The 16,073-nt window shown below is 49.2% G+C and overlaps 1 protein-coding gene across 1 annotated transcript in view; it reads right to left on the bottom strand.

The window, feature by feature from the left end:
- LOC116836274 (mucosa-associated lymphoid tissue lymphoma translocation protein 1-like) overlaps positions 1-16,073 on the bottom strand; it is a 66,001-nt gene that overhangs the window by 11,503 nt on the left and 38,425 nt on the right. The window contains exons 10-13 of the mRNA XM_032799806.2: positions 14,881-14,955; positions 12,431-12,558; positions 11,157-11,288; positions 6,269-6,420 (exon numbers count right to left, since the gene is read on the bottom strand). Of these exons, the coding sequence (XP_032655697.1) occupies positions 6,269-6,420; positions 11,157-11,288; positions 12,431-12,558; positions 14,881-14,955 (487 nt within the window). The remainder of the gene's footprint in view (positions 1-6,268; positions 6,421-11,156; positions 11,289-12,430; positions 12,559-14,880; positions 14,956-16,073) is intronic.

The following is a 16,073-nucleotide window of genomic DNA, read 5'->3' as shown; positions in this document are numbered from 1 at the left end:
CATGTCTATGTGGTGCCTTCTTGGAGAATACACCTCTGCCATTCCCCTAAGGGGGTCTGAGACACCTAAGTGTATGCAGCTGTCTTAAACAGTTGCTCACTGTGGTAAGAGGATAAGCCTTTAAGTCCTGAATGAGTCTTTGCATTGCAAGAATCCTTCTCTGTGGTAGCCAGGCTGATGAGTCCAGTACTGCTCCAACAAATTCTGTTTTCTGTACTGGGGCCAGGATTGACTTGTCTGTGTTGATTATCAGGCTGGGCGCATCAAAGGTGAATGGACTATGCAGATACTGGACACCACCTACGACCTGGATCAACCTCTAATCAGCCACTCATCCAGGTAAGGGAATCCGTGGACTCCTAGTCTCAGGAGGAAAGCGGCTTCCATTGCCATACACCATAAAACCACAAGGTGAAGCTGAGAGACCAGAGGGGAAGACTGTGAACTGATAATGGTGGCTGCCCACAGTGAATCTTAGACACTTTCTGTGGCCCTGCTGAATTGCCACATGAAAGTAGGTGTCTTTTAAGTCAAGAGCAGCATACCAGTCCCCTGGCTCCAGGGAAGGAATAATGGAAGTCAAAGTGACCATCTGGAATTTTGATTTTAGGAACTTGTTTACCTGCCTTAGATCTAACATACGCCTGAGACCCCCTTTTACCTTCTATGTCAGGAAGTATTGTGAGTAAAACCCCCTTCCCCTGAACAGAACAGGAACCTCCTCCACAGCTCCTACAAGGAGAAGCAATTGTACCTTTTGCAGAAGAACTTTCTTGTGAGAGAGTTCCCTGAAGAGGACCAGGGGAGGGGACAGGAAAATGGGACAAAAATAAAATGGAGCAAATATCCCACTTGCACTGTGCTTAGAACCCACCAATCAGTTGTGATGTGAGTCCACGCATGACAGAAGTGGGACAGACAGACAAAACTGGAGCAAAAAGGGATAGCCTTCTCGGAATGGGCAGGCTCCTCTTAGCCTGTCCATCAAAATGAGCTCTCGGAAGATGCTGCCTGCTTCGATGAACCAGCAACTGCAGACACAGAAGGAAGTGACCATTTGTAACCTCTGCTCCTTCTCCTTAGTAGGTGGTGGGTTGGAGAGTAAATCCCTGAAAATGCTGAGACTGCTGAGAGCAGAACATCTTCCTCTTTGCTCCTGTAAATGCCCAGGGATTTCAGGGTTGCTCTAGAATCCTAGAGACTATACAGAGTCTTATCTGTTTTTCTGAAAAGAGTGACAGTCCCTCGAAGGGTAAGTCTTAAACTATCTGTTGCAACTCTGAAGGAAGGTCAGACAAATGCACCAGGATAGTGCCTCATTGCAAAGGCCAAGGCCATGCTGCAGAATCTGCTGCAATGAGACCCACTTGTAGAACCATTGTGTTGACCAACTTGCTCTCCTCTATCGAAGTGAGGGATTCTTATCTCACCTCCTCTGGGAGCTTGTCTTTACATTTAGAAACTATCCCACAGAGTGAAATTGTAACATCCCAGCAAAGCTTTCTGGCGTGCAGTGCAAAGCTGTAACCTACCTGTGGAATAAAGCTTCCCCAAACAACTCCATCTTCTTGTCCTCTTTATTCTTTGGGGTTGAGGCCTCGTGCCCCTGCAGTTCCTTTTCATTGGCTGCTGCAACTACAAGGATGCCTGGAGGAGGATGGTTATACAAGTGCTTAAACTCACAGGAGGAGACATTGTACCTTTTCTCCATTCTCTTAGTAACCAGAGGCAGGGAAGCTGGGGCCTGCCAGAGGATGTTGGTAGGTTCTAAAATAGCCTCATTTAGTGGCAACTAATGGAATTTCTTCTGGACCTTCTCTGGACCTCCTCAGCAACTCCTAATGGGTCTTACTCTCCTGGAGGTGAACAGATAGGCTCTGCCACACCTTCCTCATCAGGAGATGAGGAAGAGGATGCTAATGATACCACAGGCTGATGCAGCTCCTGGCCCTCCTGCAGTTGCTTGTGAGAAAGATCCTGACTCTGCTCAGAGCCATGCTTGGTACCGACTATATGATGCTTGTGGCGATGATGCTCCTGACACCCAGCAGATGGAAACCCGGGCAGGCAGGTGGCGTAACCCTCCTGATAAGACTGGCTATGCTGGGATACATAGAACCCCCCCTTCAGAATCTGATTAGAAAGATGCTTCTTCTTGATACCATGGTGGCGCCGTACCTGTCAGTACTGGAGAAGGCTCAGACGTTGAAGAAAGGTACTCCTGGGGGAATTCTGCACCAAAAAATTAAAAATTCTGCGCATGGTTTTTTCAAATTTTGCAAAATTCTGCACATTTTATTTGTCAAAATAATGCAATTCCTCTGGTTTCAGTTACACTGGTAATTTATTTAAACTACAATACAATGGATGGAGAATGGGAGTGGGGAGCATTGGAGGAAATCCCCAAATCCTTTAGTCAACAAATGTATGCAGCCATATGCTCAGTGTTAAATCATAGGCAACTGAAGAGCAAGTGAGGGCTGGGGAATCAAACTCACAATTTATACTGGCTACTGACCATCTCCAGAAAGGTCAGTAGCAAACAGTTCATGGAGTATATTTTGATAGGAAATTTTTTCAGTCCAAAAATTTCGACCAGTTCTAATCACTAAAGCACCATAAGCTTTTATAAGGCCATACTGTCCTTTACGCCACTGTGGCCTTAAAACTTTTACACCTGTTTTATACTTCTGGGGGAATTTACAAAGACAATGGCAACAATTCACTAAGTAGGCAGGCTGCTACATTCTGCTCTGAGGGAAACAGAGCTTGCCCCACGCTTACCTCCTCTGAAACACCCTGAAGCTCTTCCCCTCCATGCCAAGTGTGTTGCAATAGTGAGTGAGGGGGACAGTGCGTTTGTCTGTCTGTCTCTTTCTCACTCTCACACACAACTGCCCACCCTCCCCCGGAGGTGACTTACATTTCTATCAGCTGCTTTGGGTACCCAAACAAACTTGTCTGTGCTGCTGGGGATAGGCACGTGACTGCTCTTATGCCTTTCCCTTTGCTTCCCTCTCAGAAGTCATTTTTATGCGGGCAAGCAAAAAAAATCTGTGGGTGACATGAATTCTGCGCATGCACAGTGACACAAAATTCTCTCAGGAGTAAGAAAGGGGAGCAGGACATATCATCTGTGGTTTTCCCCAAGACGGTGCCAGCCTCACTGGTACCTGGATGGCCACATCTGGAGGGGGTGCTCAGTATGGAGATGAAGGCATCAGAGGTGGTACCCCAGACACTGGTGCCAGGTGAGATTCTTGAACCACTGGTGACATCGGCACTGAGAGGTTCAGCAACTCTCTTGCATCCTCAAATGCCTCAGGAGTAGAAGATACTGGGAAGATACTCTGCAGTATGAAGAGTATGAACATGAAGAGATGTTGAGGCAAGTCCATCAGGAGCCGGTCTTGACAGGCCCCATTGGGCTCTGGAGTCAATGAACTCCCCTGGTTAGAGGTGTGCTGTAGGGAGTGCTTCCTTGTAGAATGCCTTCGCAAGTCCTTAGCAGAGTCAACCCCTTTGAATCCCTCAATGACCCTGATATTGAATCCAATTTCCAATGCCTCTTCTTCGGTACTGGAGATGCCGATCTACCCCTTAGTACCAGTAGCGTCAGAGGTGTGCTGCTCACCGACGCCGACATGCTCAGAGCCCAGAGTAGAGGGCTCAAATGGAGGCTGCAACACCGACTCCAAGAGCAGATATTTTAATCTGGCTGCTCTGTCTTTTTTCCAATGGGGCCTAGAGCCCTTACAAATGCTTCACTTTACACTCACTGTAGTGGGACGGTTACCCCACTCCAGCCCTGAAGGGGTTAAAACAGCCCTGGGAAAGGGTTGCCCCTGGGAGCCAATAGGCTGGGCTGATTGGGGAAGCAGCCACAGCTGGGGCCACATCCCAATCAGGCCACAGCTGGCCCTATAAAAGGCCAGTGAGCCAGGAGCTGAAAGTCTCTCTCTAGCAGTGGAGCTGAGCAGGGTGCCTGAGATGGAGCAGGGCTGGGGAAAAGCCAGAGGAGCTGAGGAGCTCCAGGCTGGAAAGCGCCCAGGCTGCAGGCCTTGGGAAACGCTGGGAAGGGTACTGGGGTTGCAGAGGTGCAGCCCAGGGTAGGCAAAGGCAGCAGGTCCAACCCCCCCTGGCCAATGATGAGAGGTATAGACTGCAGTCTGCCCCAGTGAGCAGGGGCTAGATGATGACTGGCAGTAGATACTGAGGCAAGGTGGGGGTAGGGGGTTGGGGGTTCCCCTGAGTGAGGAGACCCAGAGAGTGGGGGTACTGCCAGAGAGCAGCACCCAAGATAAAGGGGTACCAGGATCCAGGAGGGACACAGGGGCCAGCAGCAAGCAGGACATCAGCCAGCAGAGGGTACTCCGGAGCTGGAGAGCTAATTCCCAGGACGACCAGCAGGAAGTGCTGCGCCAGTGAGTTGTCATGTCACTACACTCACATGAGCCTCCCCCAAGTATTTAAGGAAGCTGGGGTGTGGGTCACTAGTCAGCACAGCCTTGTTGCAAGAGTGTCAGGGCTTGAAACCCCGAAAATGTGGCCTACATCTGGTACCAGGGTGAATCCCCCACACTGGGTGCTGGGACCCACAGAAACAACAAAAACAATTTTTTGTTTACTAAGAAACTAACTAATTGACTAACTGCACTAACGAGACACAGGTGCTATATGCAGATAACAGGAAAGATTTGCAGAAGTAAGGCCAGGGAGCTCCCACAACCATCATTGTCGACAGGAAGGAACTGAGGAGGGTCCGCTGTAGCTTGACCCTTTATGCCTACATGATGTGTATGAGGCAGCAGAGGGCACTCAAGCTGTCCCAGCAAGTACTGCTAGGGGTAAAAACTATCTGACAACTGTGCACGGGGAGCACAGAAAGCCCTACAGTGGAATGGACATGGGTGATCACTTCAAGAAGAATGTAATTTCACCTGCTTGAATGTGACTCCGAAGTAAATCAGGAGACATTGGAAACACATTTACACAAAAGGTAAGCAAAGCCTTGGCATTGCACATCACCTCTGCATTTAGAACATTTGTTCTGTGGCTTGCACTGATGGAACCCAGAACAGCCTCAAGGGGATGCCCTGAGTCACCCATCCTGATTGCTGCGAGAAGAGGAGAGCCATCCCTCCCAGTAGGTGTGAAATGGGCCCGTGTTGGTGCTGGTTGGGCCTGCTGCTGCTGCAGATTGCTAGCGCCTCCTACAAGGGGAGCACACTCCTGGGAAACGTTCCCCACACAGCACTTCAGCCCCTGCTCATGCACTGTCACTCAGCCCACACAGGCGTCTCCCTCTGGGAAGGGCATGGCACTCAGCTGTCTCCAGAACCATCTGACATCCCTCCAGTGTCTCCGTCCCCAGGATACAGCATCAAGCCAGTCTGTGGTGCTCTGTCCCCATGCTGGAGCAAGTAGGGTCCAGGCATGACTGATCCTGCTGGCTACAGGATCCCAGGCAGGACTCTCTTCCTCACTGAGTGAGCGTCCGTGGGCAGAACAAAGACACCCAGATCCCAACTTCATGATGGTCAGAAATGCAATTCCCCAGAGGGTTGCCAGACAGACACTCTGGCAACAGAGTGATATGCCCATTCTGCAGCTCATTCCCAATCAGGGGCGGCTCCAGGCCCCAGCACGCCAAGCGCGTGCTTGGGGCAGCAAGTCGCGGGGGGCACTCTGCCAGCGCCCCAAGCGTGGCAGGCAGGCTGCCTTCCGTGGCTTGCCTGCGGACGGTCTGCTGGTCCCGCGGCTTCGGCAGACCTCCCGCAGGTCCGCCGAAGCCGCGGGACCAGCAGACCGTCTGCAGGCAAGCCGCGGAAGGCAGCCTGCCTGCCGCGCTTGGGGCGGCAAAATTCCTAGAGCCGCCCCTGTTCCCAACCCACCTTTCAATGCACATTTCCCCTTGCCTGGCCCCTGAACACACCTACCCTGACAGCAGTACCCCAGGCTTCCACCCACCCACCCAAACACTCCCAGCTCCCCTCTCCACCATCCCAAATGTACATCCCACCCTCTCTACACACTGAGCCCCTCCGCCTCTCCTGGACATATATCCCCTCCCAAATCTTACCCACACAACACACACCCCACCCACACTATACACACGCCACTCACACTACATAACCCCCACTTGCACACTATTCCTCCTTCCTGCCCAACCACTGCCATTACTATTTCTGCTGCTTTTTCAATCCTGCTGAAGGGAAGTTCAGGACACTGGCCTAAGGTCCCCAGCCAAAGACATGAAGGAGCTCACCGCGGGTCTGCAGAGCAGGAGTCGGATGTCGGTGACGTGCGGAGGTGGAGTCTGCAGCTTTGCACTCACGTGCATTACGTTAGAGAAAACCACCTGGAAGCGTAGCTCTACTTGGATGCCACATGGAAAAGTCAGTGTCTCCTTCAACAACTCTGTAAGTGAAATCAGAGGAGTGGTCATTGCAGAGGCCAGAATGCACAGCACACCAAGTGCTCTCTGTCTCAGTTCTGTGCCACTGCCAGCAGATGGGAATGATTCATAGATTCTAAGGGACCACTGGGATCACCTAGGCTGACCTCTGTAACACCAGCCAGAGAACTGCCCCACAATAATTCCTAGAGTAGACCTAACAAGCACCCCTGACTGAAAAATTGTCAGTGATGGAGAATCCACCATGACCCTTGGTAAACTGTTCCAGGGGTTAATTACCCTCACTATTAAAAATGTATGCAGTATTTCCAGTCTGAATTTGTCTAGCTTCAACTTCCAGCCATTGGCTCGTGTTAGACCTTTCTCTGCTGGGCTGAAGAGACCATCATGAACTGTTGCCCAAGTAGGTACCTGTAATGGGGTGGCTGCCCCACTCCAGTAAAGAGGGGTTAAAAGCAGCCCTGGAGAGGGCTGCAGCTTTGAAAGGTAGGTTGATTGGGAAAGCAGCCACAGCTGTGGCCAGCTTAATCAGGGCCCAGCTGGCCCTTATAAGCGGGCTATGGGCCAGAAGAAGTGGCACTCTCTCTAGCTTCTTGGGAGAGCAGGACCTAGCTGCTGGAGAGAGAAGCATACCTGAGGTAGATCAGGGCTGGAGAAGGGCAGAGGGAGCTGGGGAGCTCCAGCCTAGAAAATCCCCAGGCTGCAGGCCTTAAAAAGGGCCTACTAAAAGGTACTGGGGCTGCAGAGGGGCAGCCCCGAGATATGCAAAGGCAGCAGGTCCTAACCCCCTTGCTGATGATGAGTGGTTTAGAGACTGCAGTCTGCCGGAGGGAGCAGGGGCTAGACGATGACTGGCAGTAGCCACTGAGGCAAGGTGGGTTTAAAGAGTTGGGGGTTCCCCAGGGAGCGGAGATCCAGATTGGGGGTTACTGCTGGGGCAGAACCCCAGAGTAAAGGGCACTGGGTCTGGGAGGGAGACACCGGCCTGCAGAGGGTGGTCCAGGCTGGAAGAGCTAATTCCCAGGACAACCAGCAGGAGGCGCCATGCCAGTGAGTTGTCAAACCCCTCCCCCGCCACAGTACTGTTTTAGGGTAAACTTGTAGGCCTCATTACCACTTGTGAGTTCAACTATAAAATGTGAACTTAAGTTCATAAGATGTCACAGGAACCTGGAACAGCAAATGTTAGTGAGGAAAGGCATGAAAGGGAGACAAACAGACTGAGCTAGTCCGAACTCAAGGACTGTGTTAAGATCATTCTTGGTTTACCAGCATGATTCTAACACAGTCCTTGAGTGTGAAACCAGAAATTAGTGAACTAAAGTTGGTGCTTTGGAAAAGAGGCCTAAATAGTGGACAAAATAATGGACTATTCTGCCCATCACTCTCTTTTGGGGTTCTTGAAAAAAAGAGACTTTGGGAGAAAAATTTGCTACTGGGATGAGATTCACAATCATGACTGCCACCCCCACCATCTCCTGGGACCCCAGGCCTTCATCATCCTGATCCTGAGAGATGTCCTGACTGGACAGGGCCAGAGAAAAGGATCCAGATGACATCACCACATCCACCAGCTCTAGCTGATTCCCAACCACCACCTGGGATGAAATGGGATTGGATCTTAATAATAATGACAGCTCCAGCCCATCTCAACTAACTTCTTCTCTGTTCTCCAAAAGGGCAGTTATTACCAGCTTTGATACTATCTTAGAGACTGTCAGACATGAGGATTCTTCCTTCTAAAAACTCTCTCCAGCTAAAAGGGAACAAAGTATGCTGTTAAAAGGAAAGCCGTATTTAATACTTTATATTGTAAAGGCTTTAAATGTGTCCTCGTCTTTTCTTTATCTTTAATAAAAGGTTAAAAGGATTTTTAATGGTGTTTGCCATGGGACTAAGTGGGCTGAAGTCTCTATAGACCAAACCCCAAGCCTTAACACTCTTTAATGCTGGACAGTGACTGGGTTATGTTAATACCTTTAGCCTTGCATCTAAAGTAATACAACAGTGCTTATAGACTGTAATCAAGTCACCCCTTAAGCAGCTCTTTGTTAAGTTAAATAGATTGAGTTCCTTCCGTCTATCAATATTAGACATGTTTTCTAATGCTTTAATCATTCTCATGACTCTTCACTGAACCCTCTCCAATTTAGCAACATCCTTCTTGAACCGTGAACACCAGAACTGGATGCAGTATTCCAGCAACGGTTACGCCAGCACCAAATATAGAGGTAAAATAACCTCTTTACTCCTACTTGAGATTCCCCTGTTTATGCATCCCAGGACTGCATTAGCCCTTTTGGTCACTGTGTTGCACCAGCTGATTATCCACCATGACCCTCAAATCTTTTTCAGAATCCCTACTTCCCAGGATAGAATCCCCCATCCTGTAAATACGGGCTACATTCTTTGTTCTTAGTTACGTGTGACAGATGATACTCGGGTGTTCACACCCTACATGTTGTAAAAATTTTTGTACAAGTTATGCCTTTAAGGTATAATTTGAAAACTCATAATTTGCTGGTCAGTATCATCCTGATAAAATATGTGTGGCATTGTTTATGTAAAGTTATAACATTTCCCTGTATGATGTTGTTAACACATGTTCCAAACCCCATGACCCTGCTCAAACAGAGGTTAGCAAACAGGTCTGTCCTAAACAAAGGAATATGTGCTCTGCTTAATTTGCCTTAAGAGGTAAATAGAGTCATCAAGATGAAGGGAAACAAAGGACGCTCACAGGTAAGAAAAAGGGAATATCCTTCCACATAGACTCTTTGCCTTCTTGTGCCAAGCCTGAAGTGTTTTTCAAGAGAGGGACTGAAACTTTAAAAAGAAGGAACAAATACCCTAAGGTACCCTCCCCCTCTCTGCCTGCCCATCACATTCACTCCAATTGATGCAACAAAGCCGTTGGACTCTGGGGGATAGGTACTGGTCAATAAGACTGCTGAAAGAAAGCACACCGTGAGAAATTTTGCATGAATCTGACATAGTTTGTTAGGTATTAGTAAATATTTTATCTTTATTTTCCTTGTAACCATTTCTGACTTTTATGCCTCATGACTTAAAATCTCTCTCTTCGTAGTTAACAAACTTGTTTTACTGTTTTATCTAATTCAGTGTGTTTAAACTGAAGTATCTTAATAACTATTCGAGATAATAATCTGGCACATTATTCTCTTTAAGGAATAACGGACTTACAATATTTTGTACTGCCCACAAGAGGGCTAGGCAGAACATGACATACATTTCTGGGGGGAAATCTGGGTCTGAAGGTGTGTTGGGGTCACCCTGCGGTATAACCGAGGCTGGTGAGAGCCAGAGGATAGCTCCAGTATGGCTGGCAGACTGAAGACATACACACATACTTCGGGTGTGACTTCCACGCTGGAGGCTGTTTGTGAGTGGCCCAGGTGGGAGATACTTTAGCAAGGCATTGTAGGAACATAAGAATGGCCATACTGAGTCAGACCAAAGGTCCATCTAGCCCCAGTATCTTGTCTTCCAACAGTGGCCAATGCCAGGTGCACCAGAAGGAATGAACAGAACAGGTAATCATCAAGTGATCCATCCCCTGTCGCCCATTCCCAGCTTCTGGCAAACAGAGGCACCCAGGGTTGCAGGGCAGGGGTGATACAACTGCTCATTAGTTTGGATGGTACCCTGGTATGTCACAATATGCATTTACATTTAGTTGTAATAAAATGCACACTAGTTGCGTGTGCCCAGTTTACCAAGCAATCCAGACCACTCTGTACCAGAGACGTGTCCTCTTCATTATTTACCACTCCCCCAATTTTTGGGTCATCTGCCACCTTTATCAGTGTTTTCTTCCATATCATTGATAAACATGTTACATAGCGTAGGGCCAAGAACTGATCCCTGTGGGACCCCACTAGAACCACACCCATTTGATGATGATTCCCTGTTTACAATTACGTTTTGAGAGGGTGCCACTTCTGCCTCCAGTGCTTGAGTTACTCCTGCAGTGTGGGAAGGTATGTAAGTTGTAAATTGCTGGCTCAAGGCCATGGCTGGGTAGTGATCCCTGGGAGACTCCTTGTGACCTGCCCTGGCCCAGCCTGCTAAGCTGGGTACCCTGGACTGATCTCCTCTTTGAGCCTGTCACTCCCATTCTGCAAATTCCCTGCTGCTGCTGTTCTCTTTGCCCCATCCCATTATTTCCACTATAATTCCCTGGATAGGAATCGCTTCAGCGTTCAGCCAGCAGTTGAGTCACCTCTTCACAAGCTTCCTGCTCCAATCACAGCAGGGCCTGAACCTGCCACGAAAAGCCTCTTGCTCAACAGTGGCAGTGGGACCTCCCTCTATTTGCTGCTCCCCCCACCCTGGGTGCTGCTGCTCCTTCTCCCCCATCTGACTCTTATGGCAAGAGAACCTTAGGCTCCCACCTCACTCCATGCCATAGGCCCAGACCCAGCAGCAGCCCCCTCTGGATTCACCCACCCCAACCCCTTCCCAAAATGTTCCCACAGCTCTGCTAGCCCTCTCCATGGCCTGGACTGCTTCCTGGAGTAGATGGCAGAGAAGCGGTACCCTGAGGTGCTCCCTTATGAGGGACAGTGTGACTGTGAACAGGCCGCAGCGTGAAGCAGGAGCAGGGAAACCCAAATACAACATTTTGAACTACTAATGTAAGACATATTTAAAAGGCCAGATGCTAATGTACCTTGGCTGAGACAGCGTGGCTAAGGGCTCTGCACTGCTCTCTTACCATGGCTGTGTCCCCAGAGCTCCGCAGTCAGCCCAGTGGTGCAGATAGGGTCTGTCAGTGCCCGGGCTTCCTTCAGAGTGTGCTTGATCTCCATCACCTGCTTCCCTGTTACCAATGGGTCCCGGCCAATGTCTGGGGGAGAAAAAGCTGCCTGAGGAACGGTTCAAAGAGATAAGGCATAAAGGGTGCTGAGGCAGCCAGCTCCCACTTAGCCCACTTCCTTTTTGTGTCTTTGAATTTCCCTCCTAAATTGGAGGCCTGGCTCACACCATGCCTGCAACCATTTTGGTCTCTCCACATACACAGTTCCTGATGCGCCCCATCACTCTTCTGGCCCAACTCAGAACCCCACACGGTATATTCTGTGAGCTACTGAGCAGTACTGCACCCATGAGCCAAGCAAAGGGTGGAATATTAGGGTGTTGGAATATTCACCATCCCATTCCTTGCACATCCTAGCATCTTGTTTGGTTTCTGTACCGCACCTGCACATTGAGCAGAGGTTTCACATAGCTGCCTGCAGGAACCCCCAGGTCCCTGTCCCGAGTGAGCTCAGTCTATTAAGAACCCAGCAATGTGAATGAAGAGTTCAGATCACACCTCACCTCACATTGGTCGCACTGGATTTCAACTGCCACTGAGTCATCAGCAAACATTACCACCCCACTGCTACCCCTGTGCCTTGAGGAACACTGACCATTCCTTGTTATGCTTTGCTTCTGTCTCAGCCCGTTTCTGACTTGTCACATCTACACTCAATTAGTGAATTTCCTTAATAGCCTCTTGCGAGGGGTTTTGCCAAGGGTTTTTGAAGGATTGGGTAAATGCTATCAGCTGGTTCTCCTTTCGCCCCTGCTTTGGTGTTACTGTGATTGGAGAATTGTAGTAGACCGCAAAGGCAGGATTTTCGCTTGCAGCAGCTGTGCTGGTTTATACCCAGCATGTCAGCTTCACCCAGGTGGTTTGTTATTCTACTGAAATCAGTGTATGTTAGGCCCCCTGGCCTCCAATGCCCAGGATCACCTCTAGGTACACTGGCCACCCCCTGCATATTCACTGACTTTAACGAGAGAGGGATTTTGTTAGTAGCTCAGCCCCTTCACTCTGATGCTCTTGGACATGCTGTCCGGGCTGGAGACTCACTGGCCTTTCATTTGTCTCTTTTTTCCCTCTCCTCTTCCTTTGAATCCTCAATCAATGACTGTACCTCACCTTTACTTCCTGGAACAAGTAGCTTCCAGCTTTAACTAAACAGCTTCCGGTGCAATATTTACCTTCCAACACATCCTCCAGCACGTGGGTCACTTTCTTTTCCTGCAGAATGTGCTTTTTCAGGTACTTCATGAAGATCCCAGAGCTGAACTCCCCATCCTGCACTTCATACGCTTCAGCATCTTCACTCCTTCGAAGGCAAGCACATGACCCTCAGCTGCTTGCCACACTGACATGGCACAGGAGCACCCAGAAACCCTACAGATGCACTTTGATTCAGGATTCCCTTTCTATTGGCCGAGTTATTGCTTTGGCCATATTAAGAAGGACCCTGGGAAAGTCAATTGCCAATTCTGGGGGAACAATACAGAATCCTTGCAAACTCAAGGGGCTGAAAAATTGGAGTAATATATGCTGCTCATTTGGATGAAGGAACATGAGCACCTGTATTTGCTTCAGAGTATTGGTCCTCTAATTCTAAGGTTGCATCGAACTGATGGTTTTCCTGTAGTTTCTGTTGCTGTTTGCATTGTGAGCCACTGGGCATATCTGCAGCGTTTTAGTGTAATACAGAGGCTTGTTTTAATGAAAATGAAACTGCATTGTACTGTTTCAGGAGCAGAGTTAGGACAGCTCAGCATTTCTGAAAATCTACCCCACAATGATCTCCTGGCCTTGGAAAAAGTTCTGTGACGCATGGGGTGCCCTGTGCACTGCCGCAGGGTGTGTCAATTGAATTATCCAATTGTAGCCCTGAAGGAGGTGCTGCCATCCAGAACAGCCAGCTCTGTGTCTAACTTTAGGATACTGCGGTTCAGGCTGGATGGGTCCTGGGTTGTGGGGAGAGACTCCATTACAAATACTTACTGATTTTAGGCCACAAAAGGGTGTTACAATCTTAACTACAAAAACAACAAGGAGTCCAGTGGCACCTTAAAGACTAACAGATTTATTTGAGCATAAGCTTTCATGAGTAAAAAACTCACTTCTTCAGATGAATGGAGTGAAAATTACAGATGCAGGCATTGTTATACTGACACATGAAGAGAAGGGAGTTACCTCAAAAGTGGAGAACCAGTGTTGACACGATCCGTTGTCTACAGCCAAGCCCTAAAATACAACTGAATTTGCTCCAATCCCTCCCACAGGGACAAACACCTACAAGATCTTTATCAAGCATTCTTAAAACTACAATATCTACCTGCCGAAGTGACGAAACAGATTGACAGAGCCAGAAGAGTACCCAGAAGTCACCTACTATAGGAGAGGCCCAACAAGAAAAATAACAGAACACCATTGCCATTACGTACAGCCCCCAGCCAAAACCTCTGCAGCACATCATCAACAATCTACAACCTATCCTGGAAAATGATTCCTCACTCTTACAGACCTTGGGAGACAGGCCAGTCTTTGCTTACAGACAGCCCCCTAACCTGAACCAAATACTCACCAGCAACTACACACCATACCACAGAAACACTAACCCAGGAACCAATCCCTGTAACAAACCTCGTTGCCTATTCTGTCCCCATATCTACTCTAGTGACACCATCAGAGGACCCAACCACATCAACCACACCATCAGCGACTCGTTCACCTGCACATCTGCTAATGTGATATATGCCATCATGTGCCAGCAATGCCCCTCTGCCATGTACATTGGCCAAACTGGACAGTCTCTATGTAAAAGAATAAATGGACACAAATCGAACATCAGGAATAGTAACATACAAAAACCAGTCGGAGAACATTTCAATCTCCCTGGACATTCTATAACAGATTTAAAAACTTCAGAAACAGACTTCAAAGAGAAACTGCAGAACTAAAATTCATTTGCAAATTTAACACCATTATTTGGGCTTGAACAGGTACTGGGAGTGGCTGGATCACTACAAAAGCAGTTTTGCCTCTCCTGGAATTGATATGTCCTCATTAATTACTGGGAGTGGACTACATCCACCCTGATCAAATTGGCCCTGTCAACACTAGTTCTCCACTTGTGAGGTAACTCCCCTGTCTTCATGTGTCAGTATATAATGCCTGCATCTGTAACTTTCACTCCACACATCTGAAGAAGTGTTTTTTTTACCCACAAAAGCTTATGCCCAAATAAATCTTTAAGGTGTCACCAGACTCCTTGTTGTTTTTGTGGATACAGACTAACATGGCTAACCTGTGATACTTGACAATCTTAACTGTGGATCAGCCACAGCTGCTGCCAGCACAGGGCTGTAGGGAGAGATGAGGGTACAGATCAGGAAAGTCAGAGAGAAAGTGTGAGAACCAGAGATCAGAGACAGGCCCTGTCTGCACTAGGGATGTCCAGTGGCAGCAGTACTAGTTGGCAAATGGTGACAGGGCCGATGCGGCTTCTGGCATTCTCAGCACCTCCCCCTGTCAATAACATTTGATCTCATGGCCAAAGTTCCAGCCCCACAGAAGCAAGAGCCTCAAGCCACAGTGCTGAGATGTGCCAAAGGTCTCCAGCTATGAGCAATCAGCAGGTACTTACGTGGCATAGCCATAAACCGTATTCCCCCATGGCTCCAGCGGCTGCACCTGCGACAGCGCACACTGCGGGTTGTACCTAGACATGAAAGGATGTAACAGTGTGAACTGGATGAAGGGGGATTCGCTTTCATACACATACAGGATGGCCCCATCCCTGGACACAAACAGAACCCATAGGTTCAATGCAATGGCATCTGCTGAGTGACAGTAATGCACTTGACAATTACATCAGACCCAATTTCCAAACACTTACCTGCAAGGAAAGCCATGGAGGATGGTGTAGCAATGGCCATGGGGTCTTTTCAACAGCTGAGAGCTTCCCCAGCCCAGCCAGACCCTGGGTTCTTTGTGCTGCCGGGGCTGAGCAAAGAGGAAAATGTCTGGCTGAAATCTGTAGGGCTGACTCCTGGGTGGAGCTGAGGGTGCAGCTGGAAAGCAGCCATTTGGGACTCTGATCCTGGGGCTGGTTTTCCACCAGCATAGTGTAGATCCGCATCAGGACTCATAACAGCTCATGTACTGGTTCATACTGGCCCCCCAGAACTATTACACTGGTGAGGATTGCTGAAACCCACACGTCTTCTCTTCCCCAGGGAGCTGGCTAGGCCAGCCAGCCAGTCATCTGCAATGCAGAGGAATCGGCCACTGTCCTATTAGGGCAGCTTTAGGGCTGCTTTGCTGCCACTGCAGTGCAGAGCAGGGCTGCCCAGACGGCGGGGGGGCAATTGGGGCAATTTGCCCCAGGTCCTGGGCCCTGCAGGGGCCCCCACGAGAGTTTTTTGGGGCCCCTGGAGCAGGGTCTTTCACTCGCTCTGGGGGCCCTGGAAAACTCTCATGGGGCCGGGGCCCCCAAAGCATCTTCTGCTCCAGGTTGTCATCGGCACCTCGGCGGCGCGGGGTCCTTCCGCCCCAGGACCCTGCCGCCGAAGACCCCAGGCCCCCTGAATCCTCTGGGCGCCTTGGTGCAGAGTTACCTTGCTGTGGCCAAGGAGCTGGCCCATAATTTCCAAAATTAGGTAAAGGGTGTCAGGGCTGATTTGGTGTGAAAGGCCTGACTTCCACCACAAAGCGCCTGAGAGATCCTTTGTGCATGGCGTTAGTCACGGGGTCTGCACAGGAGGTTGCTATCTGCAGCCTACTGGGGAAGAATTAGTTTTATGCAATATCTCTGGGCACTGAAGATACCTGTGCGTA

The sequence above is a fragment of the Chelonoidis abingdonii genome, chromosome 9 (genome assembly GCF_003597395.2).
Source record: "Chelonoidis abingdonii isolate Lonesome George chromosome 9, CheloAbing_2.0, whole genome shotgun sequence".
NCBI lineage: Eukaryota > Metazoa > Chordata > Testudines > Testudinidae > Chelonoidis > Chelonoidis abingdonii.
The sequence above is the reverse complement of the archived record's forward strand: the minus strand, read 5'-3'. Positions and strand labels throughout refer to the sequence as shown.